Here is a 19999-nt window from a genome sequence, read left to right as displayed (position 1 = left end):
TTCTTCTAGACAATTGCACAGCTCACCCCCATTTAAAAAGTCTAAAGTGTGTTAAGCTCGTATTTTTACCACCAAATACGACTTCTGTGTTGCAACCCATGGACCAGGGTGTTATTCACAGTCTGAAGTCTCACTATAGGAGACAATTAGTTATGCGTATTTTAGTTAACTATGAAAATATCATGGACTCAGAATGCAATATTTCTCATCTAGAAGCAATAGTTTTGCTAGAAAAATCATGTAGGCAAGTAACATCAGCCAAAATCTGCAACTGTTTCCGACATTCAGATCTTTCAAAGGATTTAGAGGAAAAATATTCCAATGTGGATGAAGAAAATTCATCTCTTTATAGCTAAAAAAACATGGAATTGACATTTTCCTAAGTACGTTATTGAGCAATTTGAATGTTGCGATGATGAAATATGCACTTCTGAAGTATGCACACTGATGAAGTATGCATCACTTCTGAAAAACCGATGATGACATTATCAGTGAAATAAAACAAACGAACGAAAGTAGGGAAGACTTATTAGAAAAAAATTTTGAAGAAGAAAATGAACTTTCAGCACCATCTATAAATGAAGTAAAATCAGCCATAAATGTCCTTAATATGTTATTTTCTACAGGAAATGTAGATCAAAAAATTCATTCTTTGATGAACTCTATTTAAAATCAAATTATGTTTAATCAAAAATCACAAATGTTTTTCATTAATTTTTGCTTTAATATCTGTTAATTAGTTAATAATTTTTTAAAATAACTTATGTAAAATTGCAAACCCAATTTTCAATCTATTGCAAATCCAATTTTAATTTTCGTCATTTCATAATTGTTTTTTTTCTTTATATCCTATTGATATTGTGATATAGGATCATCTTTTTGAACGGAATATTCACATGTATTTTGGTGAATGTGCGAGGACTATATTTCAACCCCAAATGTTGATAGCAAAAAAATCTATATTTTTTATCCAGAGGCATTATTTTAGCTTTTGTTTTACCTTAGACATTAGTTTTATTAATTTTTCATTTCAAAAATAAAAATTTATTTATTACATATACATATGCATGTATTAAAAGTTTCACTGTTCAAAACAGGTGAAGAAAATGAAAAAATAATTACTTTTTAATTTTAACAACTAAACCAACAATTTAGGATATTATGTTTTCAAACAAAAATGTTTTCAATTTGACCAAATTTAAAAAATTATTCCAAGTTGATTGAATTCTTTGCAAAATTAAATAGAGTGCAAAAGGGTTAATATTTATCTTTCATTTTTCAATAATATGAATTTGATTTTTCGAAGGTTTCTCATATCTATGAAACATTATTGCTCACAATTTAAACAATTAAAAGTTTAATCACGCAAACATAACAATTTCTTTTTCACATGTTATTTTTTTCTAAATATTTTCCTTTTTATGAAAAAAAAATCAATTTTTATCAAGTGTCACTTACAGAATTTGTCATTCTGAAGTGAAACTTCAATTTAATGTTTTGAACTTACACATTATTAAGTATAAATTTTTAACGTCTTAAAGTTATATAATAGTTGTATTTAATGAAACAGTCCGGTGTTTTTTTTTAATGCTATTTTTTTAAACACCAACTTTTGATTTGCTTTCTTAAAAAATTTTGTAAGAAATTCATGCAACATATAAGATAGTTTTTATATAAAATCAATTAGAATATCTGGAAAACTACCAGAAATTTTCTTAAATAAATTCTGTCAAGTTACACCCAGTATTTTACTGTTACATTTTTTTTTGCAAAACCTTAAGAAAGTTTTAAAATTATTTTACTAAAATTTTTATATCAATGTTAAATGGATCTGAGACCTGGGTTTTTTAAAACAAAGATGGGAATCTACTCAGAAAATTTATTGATTAGAAGACTTTATGAAGCCACTAATAAAAATAATTCACAGAGAAGATGTAACCATGAAATAGAAAATATGATTAAATGGAAAAACAAAAAAATTGATCAAAGCTAAAAGATTACAGTGGATAGAACAGTTAAAAGAATGAGAAAAAAGTACCCAAGAAAATTATGAAAGGAAAATAGTATAATAATAGAAAAAGAGAAGGACTAAAGCTAAAATGGCTGGATCAGGTTGAGAACTAAAAAAATGAAGATAAAAAAGTGGAAAAAGAAATCTAAGGAAACAGTGACGGGGAACACTCTATTGTAGAGGAAGCCAAATGCCCATCAAGGGCTGTAGAGCTGTAAAAGGAGAATATAATATAAGTATGGAGCCCTCCCCCTCTTTTTTTTTTAAATCTAATTTCCCTCTTCTTTTTTTTTGACATAGTCAAGTATGGAGCCGTGGTGGCTTAAGGGATCACAATGAGGTAAATCGGGTTCGAATCCCAGCGATGACTGATCAATACAAATTCCGCACCTGGCTAGCACCGACCACAGTGCTGACGTAAAGTGTCCTCAGTGGTAGGCCATGTAATGCAAATGCGGGTTAGTTCCATCAAAAAATCCTCCATGAAAGCAAATTTCTCCCAATGCTAGGAAAATTGATTTTAAAAAGTATATTTAAAACTCGATTTCTCAGGAAACTATTCAACCGGTTTCGCTCAAATTTTGTATTTTGCCATGCAAAATTAGTTAGTACTTTAAAGTTATTTATCTTACTATTCGGAAGTTTTACGACTGTTATTATATAAAATAATAAAAAAATAGTAGATATTTACAAAAATTTATTTTTTGCATAGAATTAATTATCTTTAGATAAACAAATTTTATCCTTAGGTGCAAAGATTCTTCAAAAATTCTCGACATTTGAATTGTAGCGTATACCGTTCTGTACGTCATTTTAAAGCATGTAATCTTACATTGCAAAAGTATAAAATTTGATGAAATCATCTGAATAGCTCCTGATAAATCGAATTTTAATTATTCGACTTCTTTAAAATTCGATTTTTCAAGAATTATTCAACCGATTTCGCCCGAATTTTGTATTTTGCTTTGTAAAATTACGTACTTTAAAATGGCGTAATAAATTGTGTACCTTATAATTCAAAAAATTTTTGAAATATTTAATAACATTTATTTTTCGCTTTGAATTATTTTTGGCAAAATTAATTTTATAATTGTGTGCGAAAATCTTTTATTCGCTTAAAAAGTTTTCGAGATGCGCGAAACATGCAAAAAAAAAGAATTAATATCATGTGGTTCAAACTTTGGATCGCTCACCTGATCAAACTATGAGGACCATGTTTCCCAGATTGTGGCTACTATTTTGAGGGTCAGAAAACCGAATCCGTTGAAGAAAAAAAATTATGTTTATTCAGAGAAAGTGCGTTTTTTGGTCTGATTTCATAACTTAAAATATCGTCTGTATTAATTAACATATTTGAGGTCACAAACCCTCGAACCATTAAGTTTGAGTGTTAGCGTGAGGATCCTATCATTAGGTCAAAAGCTATACAGGGTGATCCGTTTTTTTTTTTTTTTTTGGCGAACTGTACCTCGTTTTTATCAGTGTAAATACTTTTTCTTGCTTGTATTTGATGCAGGTTTTTGACAAAATAACACTTCTATACAAACTCTTTTTTTGACATTTCTCAAAAAAGACTCAGATAATTATTTTGTAAATTTCGATGTGTTTACTTCATGCGATTCCTCATACATATCAATGAAGTTTAGAGGTTTGAGTGGTCGACAATAAATTATAAACGGAAAATATTGTTTTTGAATCCTCTACGCCAAAAATTGTAGCAATATGTTAGTAATTTGTAACAATTATTTTAGTTATTGTATGCAATAATTGCACGAAATTTCCTGTGCAAAAAATTTCCTTTCTTTATCTTAAAAATTTATGAAGACGCGGACATTTTAATGGAAAAAAAAACTAATCTTATTTTGGGTTTACGACTACTATTGTTCAACTTCGTAGTCTTGTAATTTTGAACCAATCCAGAAGACAAGGAAACTCCTGGATCAGTCCCCCCCCCAGAGGTATGATTTGATATGGTAGCATGGAGGACTTTGTGACTCGACAGATTTAACGTGCATCAGTCACCATTTACAACACGGAGAGTCTTCGACTGGCGGGGATCGAACCCACGAACTGTTGGATATGGGCGCAGTGCCCTACCAATGAGGCTATCCCGGCCCTTCTGCCGAATAGGATTCACTACAAAATTATGAAGGAAATTTTTTTTCCGCGTATGCGTGGTATAAAAACACTACACTTTTTTTAGTTATATCTTGCACATTTTTCAACGATTTTTTTTTTTTTAAAATTTAAAGCAATCATTTTGTAATTAATTTTAAATTGCTCCAAGAATTTTGTTTAATTCTATTGAATATTTTTAAAGTTATAGCTAAGTAATTCTATCGAATATTAAGTAAATATTTGAGCTAGGTTTACAAAATTTATCGCAATTAATGCATATAATAATCAAAATATTTGTTACAAGTTAAAAACTTATTGCTACAGTTTTTGACATAGGGTATTCAGAAACACTATTTTCCGTTCGTAACTTATTGTCTTCCTCAAACCTCTAAAAGCTTTAAAATGTGTTAGTATAGACGAGTTTCCATTATTTTGTCCAACCCTTGTGCTTGTAACAATAGTTACTACTGTGGACCATTTCACGTTTTCCGCGACTGTGTGAAAGATTATTTTTTTCCTTAGTTTCTGTGGAGGGGGGAGCATATTGTTTTTTTTTTCTTTATTAATACTACAAATCATTTGTTTATTTTTTTTTTTTAAAAACTGGACTTGTTGCAGTTTGATCCTGATGTCCCATCGGTCTAATAATTAATAATGACCAATAATTTTAAATTAAAAAGACTATTGGGAAACATATAACCCAAGATTGTTTTTAATGTTGTCAAATGATACATTTTCAAAATCATGCAAAACAACGTAAAAGTATAAAAATAATACTTATGTTATGACCTCACTTTTTATAGCTTTGATTTCGGTTATTTTCTTCACAAAATAATGCATAAATCTTTATTAAAACATGCAATTTCTTCAAAGCTATGCCGCCTTGACAGTTTCATGAGGGCTGCCAACTTTCCAAATCGAAAGAGGGGAGTACGAAAAACCATAATGTGCAAATCTTATGTTAAATTGGGATCTATTTTGCTCCATAGTCTACTTGGGACATAGATGTCCCGAGTAATCTGTTGAGTTTAGTAGTAAACTTAAGTATGGAGTTCGTCAATAAAAATAATTCAGAGGGGGTTGGAGGGAGTTTGAGATTTTCATTTTTATAATTTATATTTAAAGTGTAAAGCAAGAATATTATTACATCTTCGTCAAGCACATTCTTTTTAGTAAAAAAAATACATTTATAAAAGCAACTATAACCTGCAAAAATTTCTTTTCATTAGAATATATTCCAAATGAACTTAAAAATTAAGATGTTAATAATTTTTATTTAAACCAAATTTTAAAAAAAAAAATCATTTAAAGTATATATTTTTTATCATATTAAACTTCATAACTCCGCCTACATTTATTTTTACTTATCATTTTTAACTATTCGCTGTAAGTATTAATTATCCAGTCACTTGGTAATTTTAAAAAATCATTGCATTATCTTGCAAATGCTTGGACCAAATTTATTGTTTTCGTTATGGAATAATTTATCTTAAATATTTCACCGATTTTGTTTAGTGTTCCATATCTGTTTATTTTATTTATTATTTATTTATCGCTTGAAATCTAGTGTCACTAATAACCTTTAATTAGGTCTATTCTGTTTTTCATCATTAGAAGAAGAAAAAAAATTTCTCCAGAATTATTGGTGTTTATTTATTTTCAGTGTTAGTATGTTATTTTACTTTGTAGGTTATATCCCCATTAAGCATTGCCTTTTACCCCTTTAGAATCCCAATGACCTCTTTGAACTGCTAGAAAGACTCTCCACTAGTCGCTTGGATGATCAGAGATGTGCTCTGCCTACTCTACTCCAGGTAACGTTGTGCATTTTAATTTTCAATTTATTTTCCAGGTGAATTGCGATAAGATGAGTTGTGTTATGGAAAAGAAAGAAAAAAAACGACGTCGTTGAACATCCGTTGCGCGAAGGAAGCTCATTAATTTGAACTTGAGCAGCATTTCCTTGATATATACCTAGAATTTCCGATCCAAATCGTCCTTTCTTCGTTTTTCCCTTGAAATAAAATTATTTTTAGTTTTGATGATAAAACTCTGATATCATCCATATGAAGAAGTGCGCCTTTATTTTTTTTATAAATAATTTAGATATAAAGTCAAACCCCGCTATAGTGAACACGGCTTATAGTGAACTCCCGGATATAGTGAACGAAATGCTCGGTCCCGTGCCTTGCTATACACGTATAATGTTATTTTTAGTTGATATAGTGAACCAAAAAAGTGAGGAAGTTGGATATAATGAACTTTTTTCAGTCTTCGACTGTCCCCCCCCCCCATTTTCTTTGCACTAATTTTGAAATATCTACTTCAAAGTAAATACATATACCGATTTTTAAAACCATCTATTGAAAGGTATAGGTTAGACAGGTTTAAAAAGCGGAATAACAGAAACTCGGGAAAAATTATTTGAGAGTCGGGAAGTGTTTCCATATCTGATGTTGAGGATTGCTCATCAGCTGAAGATTACCAATTTTTATTTGTACGCAAGACGATGAGTGATGAAAAATAACTCATTTTTTGCTACTACATAATATTTTTCAGTCATTTATATGAATATAATGTCATAAAAGGGAGGAGTTTGGGAACCATTAGTGAAATTGCCTGCGTAACTGATATAGTGAACTCCCGGTTATAGTGAACCGAAATTTCGATCCCTTGAAGGTTCACTATAGCGGGGTTTGACTTATTTTTATTTACAAGGACATTAATGTGCCGTACAACCTACATAAAACAAGTATTTTAAACTTTTTGTAAAATAATTCTTATGTTAATTTACTGCAGAGTTGGGGTTTTGGACGTCCTAAACTGGTTTTGGACAGGGCACGTGGGTTTTACTGTCTTAAACTGACTAAAACTGCCTTAAAGTGTCCAAAACCTTGAACATTTTTATATGGTAAAAATTTTATATGTGTGTAACCATTACTTACACATAATAATTACATATATTAATAAATATTTGATACTTTTACTTTAGTTTATTTTTGCTAATATAATGGGAAAAGATTAATAACTTTTGAAGCTGCACAATTCACCTAATAACAAAAGTATAATCAATGCAATATTAAAAATAATAATAAACTTTTTTAATAAAACATAAACTTGTCTTCATTTTGTTTTTTGTTCAAAAAGTAACCTTTTGTTTTTCGCATTATATTTTTAAAATTGTGACATAATTTGAACGAAAGGGTCTTGGAGAATTTGAACAAAAGGGTTTTGGACAGTTTATAAGACACTTTTGGACAGAGGGATTTCGGACAGGACGGTTTAAACTGTGGATTAATTCATTCTGCCCTAAACCTTGCCAACCCTGATTTACGTTTCGCTCATGCCTTTATGTGTTTGTCAATTTGGAAACCCAAAAACTCAAAAATTTAATATCGATAGTTTTTATTTTGTTGCCAATAAATGTTTAAATAAAAGAAGTAAAACAAGCTTCAAATGTGAGGTAAAATCCAGATTTCAGAAATGGAGCTGCAACCCATATTTCTTTTGCAAATAATTATCTACCTTTAGTACGGGAAGAACTTATCTTTCACCTTCATAAGTAATTTAAAGTATGGTAAAAGTGAAATCAGGCAAACTTAGAGTAAGCCATAAAGTTTTAAATACTGAAATGAAATTTTCAAAATATCAAAATGAAAACAAATTATGAGATAAGATTACGCATTAAAGAATTTCTCTTCCAATAATTTGTTTGCATTTTAATGTTTTCTAATTTTTTTTTCAGCAATTGAAACTTCATGGCTAACTCTAGGTTTGCCTGATCTCACTTTTTCACCATTTTCAATTTTAAATTTGTTAAAGAGGTGCGGCAGAATTAGCGATGAAAAGTTTCTTCCGCGATATACCATCCTCTTAAATTATAATGAAGTAGATTACTGATAAAGTCGAGATTATTATTTATTTCAAGAGTAAAGAATTCGTGATTCACGGATGAAATTAATAGTTTTGACGTATAGAATAATATATAACTTTAAAAAAAAAAATTTTTAAGGAATGAATTAAAAGTTATGCTGGGATAACAATTTTTTTTTCAAAAGGCTACTGCTATGCTGATGCCGCCTGCTGCCCCTGCATTAAATTCAAGCTAGAATAAATATATTTAAAAAATATTCTGCATTTTTAAAATCTAAAACTATTCTTTATTAAAATAGATTCAACATTTTTTTTTCACTTAACATGGAAATAAATATTCGAAATAAATTTGAATTATTCTTTAAAATTAAGATTAACTTGGTTAAAAAATAAAAGAACAAAATTATTTTGTATTTATAACGCATCATTTTAACAAGTAATCAGGCATTCATGCTTATTATACTATTCAGAACTAAAAAATTTCGTCAATTATTGACGATGTTTCAGAGGTTATCATTGAAATTTTATATATTATTAAAATACGTTATATTAAACCCACACTTTCACTAAGCTACTTTAGGGCATAATTTATTATACATATCTTTGTTCTCACATAGTTATTTACCATGCCATTACATGGTATTCACAGTAGAGCAATTGTAAACAACGAACGGCTGATGGGCACAGGTGACGTGATTTCGCGAATAATCAAATGACTTCCAGTTTCATACGAAAACGAAAATAAGCGTTTTCTTCTTAATAACTAAATAATTAGCTCTTTTAAAAAAGTAATGTTTTCTGTGAGTTTTGAAAGATTCTGAATGCATTAAGATTTTTTTTAAAAAAATTGACTGGAATCGTCCATTATACCGCATTAAAATATTTTTAATCTGACATAATTACCATATTTAATTTCGCCGCGATAACCACCGAAAAAAGGCGATTGAAAAACTACATTAATTTAGATGGTGCGCGTCAAAAAAATTTTCAGTTTTTAATTTCCGATTTTTTTTTTCCGAAAAAAAAATTATAATAGTTTTTTTTTTATTTTTTATGTTCAGGTACCTTACGAGACAGATATCGAAACTTTTATGTTTGTAATTGAAATTGAATTATTTTTTTATTTCTATATGAGTTAATTTTATGTTAATTGCACTACGACCCTGAAAGCCATGTAATCCGCAATGCATAATTTATCCCTTTTCAGCATGTCTTTTTAATCTCGGATTGATCATGCGGAAAGATTTATCTTGAAATTCCATTCCGTTAGAAAAATTACTTCTATTTATATAAGTATATAAATTAGTTTTCCTTGCTTCCGTTTGGTTAAAAGCAGAACTGGGTTTTTGCCGGTAAAAACCAGGGGGGGGGAATGAGAAAAAACTGGTAAATGCTGTCAACTCATGTTTAATTATTTACGGATATAGTGGTTTGCTATTATATATATTGTTTCTATATTATAGCTAATATTAAGAATTATTAGACAGTATATAATTTTATATGTATGTTAGCGAGTAACAAGCCATGAGATAAGTGATGCAATGTAAGATATCTCCTAAATTTTAATTGTAAAAAAAAAAATTTCGCACAACCAGTTGAGGCAAATCTTCTATTAACAACTTAGAAAACTGATAAATGTTCAATGACAGCCAATAACAATTAATTAAATATTAAATTATAAATTTCATTATATTATATCATTGTATATTATAACTTTATTATAGCTGCATTTATAAACAAAAAATTACCGGAAAGCTCAAGTAAGCGGAATTAAGGAAATTTATAAAAAGAAATTAAATAATATTCATTCTAATTATTATTATTATCATTTTACAAAATAATATTCGAAACATTACAATTCTACAGTAGTGATTAAATAAGAATTTATCTAACCAATCTTTTGTCAATTATTTTTAGAAAATGAGATTTGGAGAAAAAAATTTTTTTTTTATTTATTTCACTTTGTACGTGCATTTTTAAGATCAGAAATTTTTTTTCGTGCAAATGAATTAAAAGCATTAAAAAAAATTTTTTTTGTGCATGAAGATTACAAAAATCAAGAAGAACAACAAAAAGGAATATTAATGAACCATACATTAGAAATTAAGNATGCTGTCAACTCATGTTTAATTATTTACGGATATAGTGGTTTGCTATAATATATATTGTTTCTATATTATAGCTAATATTAAGAATTATTAGATAGTATATAATTTTATATGTATGTTAGCGAGTAACAAGCCATGAGATAAGTGATGCAATGTAAGATATCTCCTAAATTTTAATTGTAAAAAAAAAATTTCACACAACCATGTGAGGCAAATCTTCTATTAACAATTTAGAAAACTGATAAATGTTCAAAGTGAGCCAATAACAATTAATTAAATATTAAATTATAAATTTCATTATTATATTATATCATTGTATATTATAAATAACTTTATTATAGCTGCATCTATAAACAAAAAATAAGCGAAATGTAGGAATTTTATAAAAAAAAAAAAAAATAATATTAATTCTAATTATTATTATTATTATTGACAAAAGAGTAATAGAAGCATTTAAATATCTACAGTAGTGATTAGCTAAGGATTTATCTAACCAATCTTTTGTCAATTATTTTTATAAAATGAGATTTGGAAAAAAAATTATTTTATTTATTTCACTTAAACATTTGTCACATTTTTAAGATCAAAATTTTTATTTGTTCAAATGGATTAAAAGTATTAAAAAAAATTTTATGTATGAAAATTTCAAAAATCAAGAGGAACAACAAAAAGAAATATCAATGAAGCATACATTAGAAATTAAGATAAAAATTTTATTTTCAAATCATAAGACCAGACCACTGACTACATATTAATGCACAAATGTTTTATTTTGGACAAAAGTTATGTTAATTTATAAATCGATATATAATAAAAATTAAATATATATATTTATGGCAAAAACAGGTCTACTAGTGGTTCAAATAGAAAAACAGAAAAAAGATAATACAAAAAAAAAAAAAGTTAAGCCAGTGCATTAAGACAACTTTAGCACAGAATATTCTTTTAAAAGAAAAATAGAGCATATTCTTTTAAAAGAAAAACCAACTGAAAAGTTATAATTTACAAAACTAAACACCTATGTGAAAAGTTGTAATTTATAGTTTACTTAAAGACATATTTTTTTCTCAATTTTATCAAAGCTAATAAACTAAAATTTTATTCCAAATATTGCGGAAGGCTAGTAATTTTTAGCCTGTTACAAACACATTAAAAAAAATCAGGAAATAAAAGTAAAAAAGAACAAATCAGGTAAAATATTTTTTATTAGAAATATCAAGAAAATTTTGATCCTTGCAAACATTTATGGAACATTAGTTCTTAAAATGATCATATATTGTACTGCAATTTTTAGTACAATACTATTTGACAATGCTCCGAATACTCGTTTCAATACTGCTTTAATATACGCTTTTAAGATGTTCATGGAAATAGCAGAAACAATAAGAAATTTTTCTGAGGATGGGAAACTGTTTCTTTTTACAAAAATCTTTTTTTAGTACGCCTATAGCAATTACGAATGTTTCCATAAACCATTTTTACTAGTTTTTTGTTTCGTAATTTGTTGCAATGAATAAGTGTAGTACGTATGTCTATGCTTATGCTTTGTTCTAGTAAACCATTCATGTAATACCATAATTATCGCGTCTTTCCAAAATATTATTTTTTTCCAACTTTTTTAATTATTTGTAATGGAATTGCCTATAATAATTTTGTTTTTATAGTTGTATTGAGGATTAATTTCTTTTTGTTATCGATCTTAATATAGTACGACTATTTCGCATTAAATTTACCGGAAAAGTTAACCATCATGTTATCAACAAATGTAAAGGCAGTATTTTTTCAGCATATGCTTTCAATTTTCTAGATGGTGTGTTTGTCGTGTAATACTTATTTATTTATTTTTAGAGTGATTAACGGAATATACTAAATTTGAATTAAAATTTCTATTGATGCTTTATTAATTTTCAATTTTAAACTTTTATTTTTAAGTTAAATATGATATATCAAGACAATTAATTTCATTGCAAATTAATAGCAATATTTTGCAAGTTTTGTATAGTTGAGTGAAAGGGTACTTCTACGTTCACATGAATTTATCTAATTTCAAATATGGGCAAGATGACCTTTAAGATAGATTCACATTTCACAAACTTTAAATTATGCTTTTCATACTCGAAAATTCGATATTTTATTTTTGTTTCAGCATTATTCTTTATATTAAGCAATTATTATATTATATTAAACAATATAATATAAAACAATATAATATATTATATTAAGCAATTATAAAAAATAAAAGCATTTATGCAAAAAGTGTAGTTAACGTTGTAAGTATCTCTCCTTTTAAATTTTGTTTCATTTTTAATTAAATAAATGTTAAACCCGAACTTCGATTAAACGATTTTTATAATTAAATATTACGTACAGTGGATAATACAGTATTGAAATACAAGCTATTACATTTTTTAGTAAACTAGATAAAAATTGAAGGAGTTATAGAATGGGCACATTTCCTTTGCTGCCGCCTGTAATGTAATTTATTTTAGTAACTTTCTAAAGTTGGTTCAAAGCATGTATAAAAATTTTAAAATGATTGTTCGATTAAAAATATTTAAAAAAACATCCGTTAAAAAAAAATTTCGGTTGTGAAAAATATCCTCACTTTCTCTTTTTTTGTATTCCGCGGCTGATAATATTGATAAATTATTTTATTAAAATCGTCTGCTCTTAGTTACCGAATAATAAAAAAAAAAGATTAATTCTTTGTTTAATAACAAAATTATTATAATGGTTATCTTTCATTATTTACTGCTCTCAAGCTTATTATCACTAAGAAAAGCAAAATCAGTGCGATAACGGTAAACTTGAGATTTCTATTCCTCATCGATTGATGATTGGAAGAGGCATTCTTTTCATTTTCGCCGAACTTCTTCGGTTCGGAACTTTCACCCTTTGCTCCCGCGCTGTTTGTTTATTACCTGCGGTTAGAAATTTCACTCGCGTAATAGAAGGTGAATGAAAACGATATTTATTATTAGATGAAGAATCGTTAATTATAGATCGAATTTAATTGACCGTAAGGGGAAAATCGTTTTCTTCTGCATCCTATTCAAATTGGGCCAACTGGTCTTTTTTAACTGTGTCAGAGATCGAAAACTTTAAGTGAGGCTACAGGTACGGCATCCACTCAAAACGGGCCAATTGAATCCATGCATCACTGCAGGTGTGTTACGTGGCTCCTAGTTTCCCCCCTCACATGCACCTGTGGCCTTGGAAAGTTAAACTAGTTGTTCTGTTCTTAAACACCTCCCTCTGCTTGTTCCATATGCCTGTGTTTGTATGTGCTCCGTAGCGTTATATTATATTTCCATCATGGCTTCTACATCCTGCCTTGTAACAAATTAAATGAATGGATGAATAGTAATAAGGAGCGATTTTCTTACTTCAGAGAGTCCAGTCAAAAATAACACTTGATTGCATAAGCATAGCCAGCACTATATTGTTTTCCTTCCTCTTTCCCCCCTTCCCCCCACTTCTGATTCCTATCTCATGGTAAATATGCTTCATGTTCAGTGCATTTGTGTTCTTGGTTGATAAAAATCTTGATGTGATTTAACTGATTGTGCAGCACTTGGTTCAAAATTAGCCAATTAATTTTAAAGTTATTGTCAGTTTGATGTTATTGTTAGTAAAAGAAAGAAAGAAAGAACTTGTTTCTAAGTGCTTAAAAAAAAAACATAAATGATGCGAAATAATTAAAGAAATCTATATATAGTTTTATTATATTATGTAAAAGTTTTTTTGTTTTTAACACTAATTTTTATAATGGAAAATTATGTAATGAAAAATTATGTAGGAAAATATTATGTAAAAAAATATATAAGATTATGTAATAAATTATATAATAAAAAACAAATTTACAGTTTGCAGGTAAAAAGAAAATTTAATTTTCTTACAATTTGAAATAAAGTTTTAAGCTTATAGAATTTTTAATATATTTAACGATAAATTTGATAAAACAATTATAAATTTTTTGAAAATTCTTAGACATTGAAAGAAATTTATAGTCTTAAAAAAATTTTAAAAATTGCTTTAAGTTAACGAAGATTAAACACGTTTAGCATTAGTTTGATAGAATAAATATAAATTTTAATGCTTCTTATATTGAAAGACCAAATACTTTCATTACTTTTTATTGCTTTCAGCAAAGTAATAAACTTTTATATCAGTTGTATTAAAAAGAATTATTTCAATTTTCTTTTGACATTTACTGCCTGTTTATCATATTAGAATTATGTTAACTTTTTTGCCTATTTATCATTGTTGAATTGTTTCATTTAATGAAACATTTGCTGCCTATTTGGCTTTAATTTGTGTGAAAAAATTAAGTTACTTTTTTTTGCATTTAATTTTATGTTTATTAGCATTGCAATTAGTTACTGAATTGTTTAGCTGTATGAAATAAAATCATTTGGTCCTGAATCAATTTTAAATTACTTTAACTGTGGGTCTTACAGCAATATATTGAAATCCTCTAGATATGATACTTTTTTTTTTCTAAATGTCATTGCAAAAATAGAATTATCTTTTCAAAAATAAATTTAAAGAGTTATGCTAGCATATATATACACATATGGCTGATTCTCACGAAATATGACAATTCACTGTCCCTTGCTTCAAGATCTAATACTATAATACTAAAAGAACATTTTTTTTAAAAAAAATTGATAAATAGCATTGCTGTTAGCATTTTAAAATGACTTTGCACTAGCATTGAATGTTTTGTACAGTTAAAAAATTTAATTGAACTTCAAAATTTCATGTTTCTGGCATGTCACAAACAATGTTTTCAATAATGACTAGCTTCAAAACTTCCCATAAATTTTTCAGTATCTAATTTTTTTTTATCTCAAGCAGTGTAAGCATTTCTAGAATATACGCAGAGGGTATTATTTGCAAAAACTTAGTTTAAAATTATTTTTTCTATCAAGAAAATCTGTCATTTTCCTGGCTACTTTTATTTAGTGGTTTATAACCAAAATAGATAGAGCCAGCAATCAATATCTTATATTAATAGATTGATTAGATACCCTCCTATATGAGCATGTCTTGTTGCATAAATAAAGAACTAATTTTCTGGTTCGAAATCTATTTCAAAAATTTTTTCAAGGTGAATAGGTTTTTGTGTTGTCATTTTCCTGACTTCTTGAAATCATTAATAACATTAACTACATAGATTTATCTGAGTGATTTTAAGAAAGCCTGTTGTTTTCTGCAGAATATATACGTCTTAGGCCAAAATATTAAATTAAAGTTATATGCTATAAAAGGGCGAATTTGTCATTTTCCTGGCTTATGAATGCCAGGACATTGAAGTGTTACCAGAATTTTTTTTTTAAGTACTAATACTGTAAGGGGGGAAAGCAAATATTAACCTAATGCCAAGTTTATGAATGATTGTAATATGCTTGGATGTAATCAAAGGTATTTATTTATTTAATGATTGATTATTATAGACAATTTTATTCTGTGCATATCAGCAACAAAAATTTTTTTGATTCTTTCTATAATGGATAAAAAGAATTAATTTAAGCAATTTATGGTCCATCTAACATAAAGGCTTATGTTGAGTTACTTACTATTAACTTAAAATGACTGTTTTTTAAACTTCTAAGCTAATATGTCATTTTCCTGGCATTCAAGATTTGGTTAATTTCTATTTTATTTATTTTTTTTCTTCGAGAAAATGTCAATAAACTACACTGCTGTCTGTAAGATATTAATAAATGTAACTAAAGAAGTATACAAAAAAAAATTTTTTTTGCAGATTTTAAATTTGAAGAAATTGTTTTGTCCGAATTGTCATTGTTTAAAAAGAATCACCTATGTATAAGATTTTTTTCCCCCGTTATTGATTGGTGAGAAGTTCAAAATTTCCAAAAATATATTTACATAATAATTTAAATAGCATGAATATCTCATGTCCGATTCAATATAAAGGAGAATTATTACATAAAAGACTGGTTCCTATGAAATCTTAATTAAGATATTTACAATGCAAATTTTTAACAAAAAATCATGTATACCTTTTAGGTTCAAGAATACAACTAGGGATACCCAAACAGTATAGGTTTTTTTATTGGAAATAAAAAACAGTTCATTTTATTCGATATAGAAAGTTAGACACCATTCAGCCATAAACAAATACTTAGCCCTTTTTTTTCTTCCATGGCTTTACCTTTAAATGGCCATAACAGGTGTATGTAGTTTAGCTGATAAAATTGTTTTTAAAATTTCCTTTTTTCATTACATTAGTTTGAGGTCCTTTTATTATCTGATTTGACTCTATTGTTTTGAAACTAGATTTAATTAGCATAATGTAAACATATGTCTAAATTTAATACTGGGTAGCAAAAATTTATTTGTCAAATTTTACATAAATTGAATTTAGAGCTTAACTTTAAACAAGTTAAATTATTAAGATTTAGTTTGTTTTATTTATTTATTTATTTTTTAAAAACTTCTAATGTAAGGCTACTTGTACTTATTTTATTAATTCACAATTTACTTTTTTTTTTTGTTAGTTTGCAAGCAGAGGGAAAAGAACAAGTATTCTATAAAATATGCCTATGTAACATTTCATATTGATAATCATAATAAAATGGTAAAAATTGAAAAACATAGTAAATTACTAAGAGAAATGTCCGTATAGTCTTTCGTTGAAAAAATTTAACAAAGTTTACTATCTTATCCTCTTTGTTGAAAAACTAAGTAAGAACTGTGCTGCTTGCAGATGTACACGTGCACAACTATTATCTTTTCCTCTGTAACCTTATGATTTTGAACCCAAATACCCGAGACAAGAGAATTTCGTAACAAAGCACTATGTCTGACAAGCCTTGTGGAAGGCTTTTTAAATTGAAGTTTCATCATTTTATGTTATGAAAGAAGAAAATTCAAAAACCTTTTCACAGTTTATCTGAAAGCTATGATCTGTGTAGGGTCTCATACACTATCTAGCTAAAAGTATCAGAAAACCCCTTGGTACAGACTCAAGGAGTTTTGAGGCATTTATTAATAAGATGTTGGTGTTCCTTTCACATCCATGACAGCCTGCACATGCCAGGGGGAGATTTTCTCCAGTTTTTTATAAGTAGCCATCAAAACTGACTTCCAAACGTCCATCATAGCTAAAGTGAGTTTGGCTGGCTGTATAAACTGAATTATAATTCATCTCAAAGATGCTTTATGAGATTTAGATCAGGGTTCTGAGAAAGCTGTCCAATTTTTGAACACATTTTTCATCAAACCATTGCAGGCTGCACATCTTGATGTGTGAATGTAGCACTTATCCTCCTGGGAGAGAATTAGGCTTTCCCCAATTATTGCCATAAAGTTGCAAACTCAGCCTATTTCCAACCGCTAGAACTAAGGGACTCAGACAAAACCATGAAAATATGGGTGGGCGCCTGGATACTTTTTACCCGATAGTGTATGAGTAATATTTTGTGCCAATGTGTTCATTATAGGCTTGACTCAAAGGGCAAAATTAAGTGCCCGAATTGAAAGGTATTTAAGTGTTCCCATTAGATGTTTAGTCAACAACAAAAAATTAGTATAGCTTAGGTTCAATCTTTTATCCCAAAATCATTCGCATATAAAATTCATTTCTTAAATAATTATCTCGATATTACTTGGAAACTTTCAAATTATAAAGCTGATATTAACAATTTTTGGCTGATTGCAGAGCTTTTTACTCATAAGAACTTGCCTCTTAGCTCATTTATAAAGACGCTATTTAATTATACATGTCACCTATTTCATTAGTCATTTGACTGCCATTATTTTTATGGCTAATTTAACTTGTTAATTGATATTGAATCTTCATCTTTAGAGCCCTGGTCCACAGCTTAAAATGAAGAGAGAAAATGATCTTTTGGAGGAGGTAAGATTATGCCATTTCTGAATTATGATTAATGTCATTTATTGCATCAATAATTGCTATGTTTTAAAGAGAGTCGGTCAAATTCCTATTTTGGGGGGGAAATTTTTGGAAAAAGTATAATTTCATCTAAAATATGTTTTTAATATGTGAAAGAAAGGGAAAATTCTCTGCAAAAAATTTATTTTACGTTTGCATTATTTGATTAAAAAAATTTTTTACAACAATAATTTTAAACTGTATAAATTTTTATTAATCAAATTGTTTCAAATTAAAAGTTTTTTGTGGAAGGTAGCGCCTATTAAATTGAAATTTAAAGTTGTCCATTTTCATAAAGGTGCAAATGTTCTGATTCATCATTGCTTGTAAATTATTTCAACAAATATTTTTATTTGAATTATTGTTCTTATTTCATTTATTATGTTAAAATATTATTTTTTAGTCAGTACAGTTGAATAGCATTTTGTTTCATTGATTTCCATATAATTTCTACTGTAAGCTGCTTAATAAATCCATAAAGAATTACTATGATATAAAAGCCTTTTTTATCAGATTAATAACCTTTTTTTATTTTAAATTATTGTAAAAGATGGTAATTTTACAGAAAAAAATTATGTTATGTTATTTGTTTTTTTAAATTTTTATTAATGTGCTGCATGCTATTGCAGTAAAGTTGCAATTAGTTAAAAACTCTTAAACTTTGTATTTTCTGAATTTAGCATTCTCTGCCAGGTATGTTTTTCTGCTAATGTAAAATGGTTGTGGCATTTATCATCTGTTCAGTTAATTATTTATGCAATGATTATTAAATGTTATTTTTAATATGCATCGAATATTACTTTTAAAATTTTTAAAATATTTTTCAAAAAATAACTAAAAAGCCAATTATGTCCCATTTCAAACTGAAAACTTATAATGAATGCATTTAGTTTGTTGAATATATTTAATACCTATTAAGCGTTCAAAATATCTTTTTTAACTTTCTAACTCTATCATTACTTATCGCTATTATTCATCAACTTCCACAATGAAAGAGAAACCTGAAGGAAAAAAAAAAACTTATTTCCAAATAAAGGAAAATTAAAACTAACATTACATATCTTTTTATTTGTTCATTACTACTTTTGTAAAAAATGAAACTGAAATAAATCACAAAAATATTATTGACTTTTTAAATATTAAATTATTTGTTGTTAATGAAAAAAAAAGCCTATATATTGATTTATATATTTAAAGCCTATATATTTAAATGGTACTCATAAAAATAATTCAAATTGAAACATTTACTTTTGCAGAGTTCTCCCTAGGAATAAAAAAGGGCAGGGCACTTTGAGTTTTGAAATGGCACTTACCACTAAAAATTTATCAAAATGTGTAATATTATGTTATAACTGAATTTGATCCTCAATAATTTTTAAATTACCCTCTTATACTATTTTATGTTTACGTTTCTAAAATTTTTTTGTTTCTAGTCACCCTTCTAAAAACGTTTCAGGAGAACACTGGCTTATGTTTGTAATATAACCTGTTTTAAAGGTCAAATAAACAAATGTATTGTGGTCTGTTTGTATTTCTTTTATTTTGTAAAGTTTTTACATATTTCTTTTGGAAGAATGCCCTTTTCTGATACAGCTGCTACATTTTATGCAATTTTTTTTCCAGTGTTGAATAGAATTTTTTTTTCTTGATATATTCTTGATTATTATGATATATTTATTATATTGGAAACTTTTCTATGTATTTTAAGAATGCCAGGTATAGCAACCTTTCTTTTGTGCTTAATAATACAATGAAATGCAAATGAGAACAACATTCTGTTTTGCTAATTCAAGCCTACTGAAAACCACGCCACATAACTTGAGTTATTACTTACTAACTGTCAAGTAAAGCTGATTTAAATTTGAAAGCTAATTATTATATATCCATAACAACTTAATAAAATAGCATTTAAGTAAAGTATAATTTGTATTTATTAGTAAATTATAATTTTTTTATTTGTTTTTG

At 27.5% G+C, this 19999-nt stretch overlaps 1 protein-coding gene across 4 annotated transcripts in view; it reads left to right on the top strand.

The window, feature by feature from the left end:
- The window catches only part of LOC107449171 (Rap GTPase activating protein 1), a 67828-nt gene that overhangs the window by 31989 nt on the left and 15840 nt on the right, over nt 1–19999 (top strand). For 3 of the 4 annotated variants that reach the window (XM_043039489.2, XM_043039492.2, XM_043039491.2), the window contains exons 3-4: nt 5857–5943; nt 17948–17998. In XM_043039489.2, coding sequence (XP_042895423.1) covers nt 5857–5943; nt 17948–17998 — 138 coding nt within the window. Of the gene's footprint in view, nt 1–5856; nt 5944–13307; nt 13606–17947; nt 17999–19999 lie in introns of those variants that run through there. The other variant, XM_043039493.2, reaches the window with a different exon arrangement.

This window comes from Parasteatoda tepidariorum, chromosome 1 (assembly GCF_043381705.1).
Source record: "Parasteatoda tepidariorum isolate YZ-2023 chromosome 1, CAS_Ptep_4.0, whole genome shotgun sequence".
In the NCBI taxonomy this organism is placed as follows: domain Eukaryota; kingdom Metazoa; phylum Arthropoda; class Arachnida; order Araneae; family Theridiidae; genus Parasteatoda; species Parasteatoda tepidariorum.
This window is presented reverse-complemented; position numbering and strand designations above follow the sequence as displayed.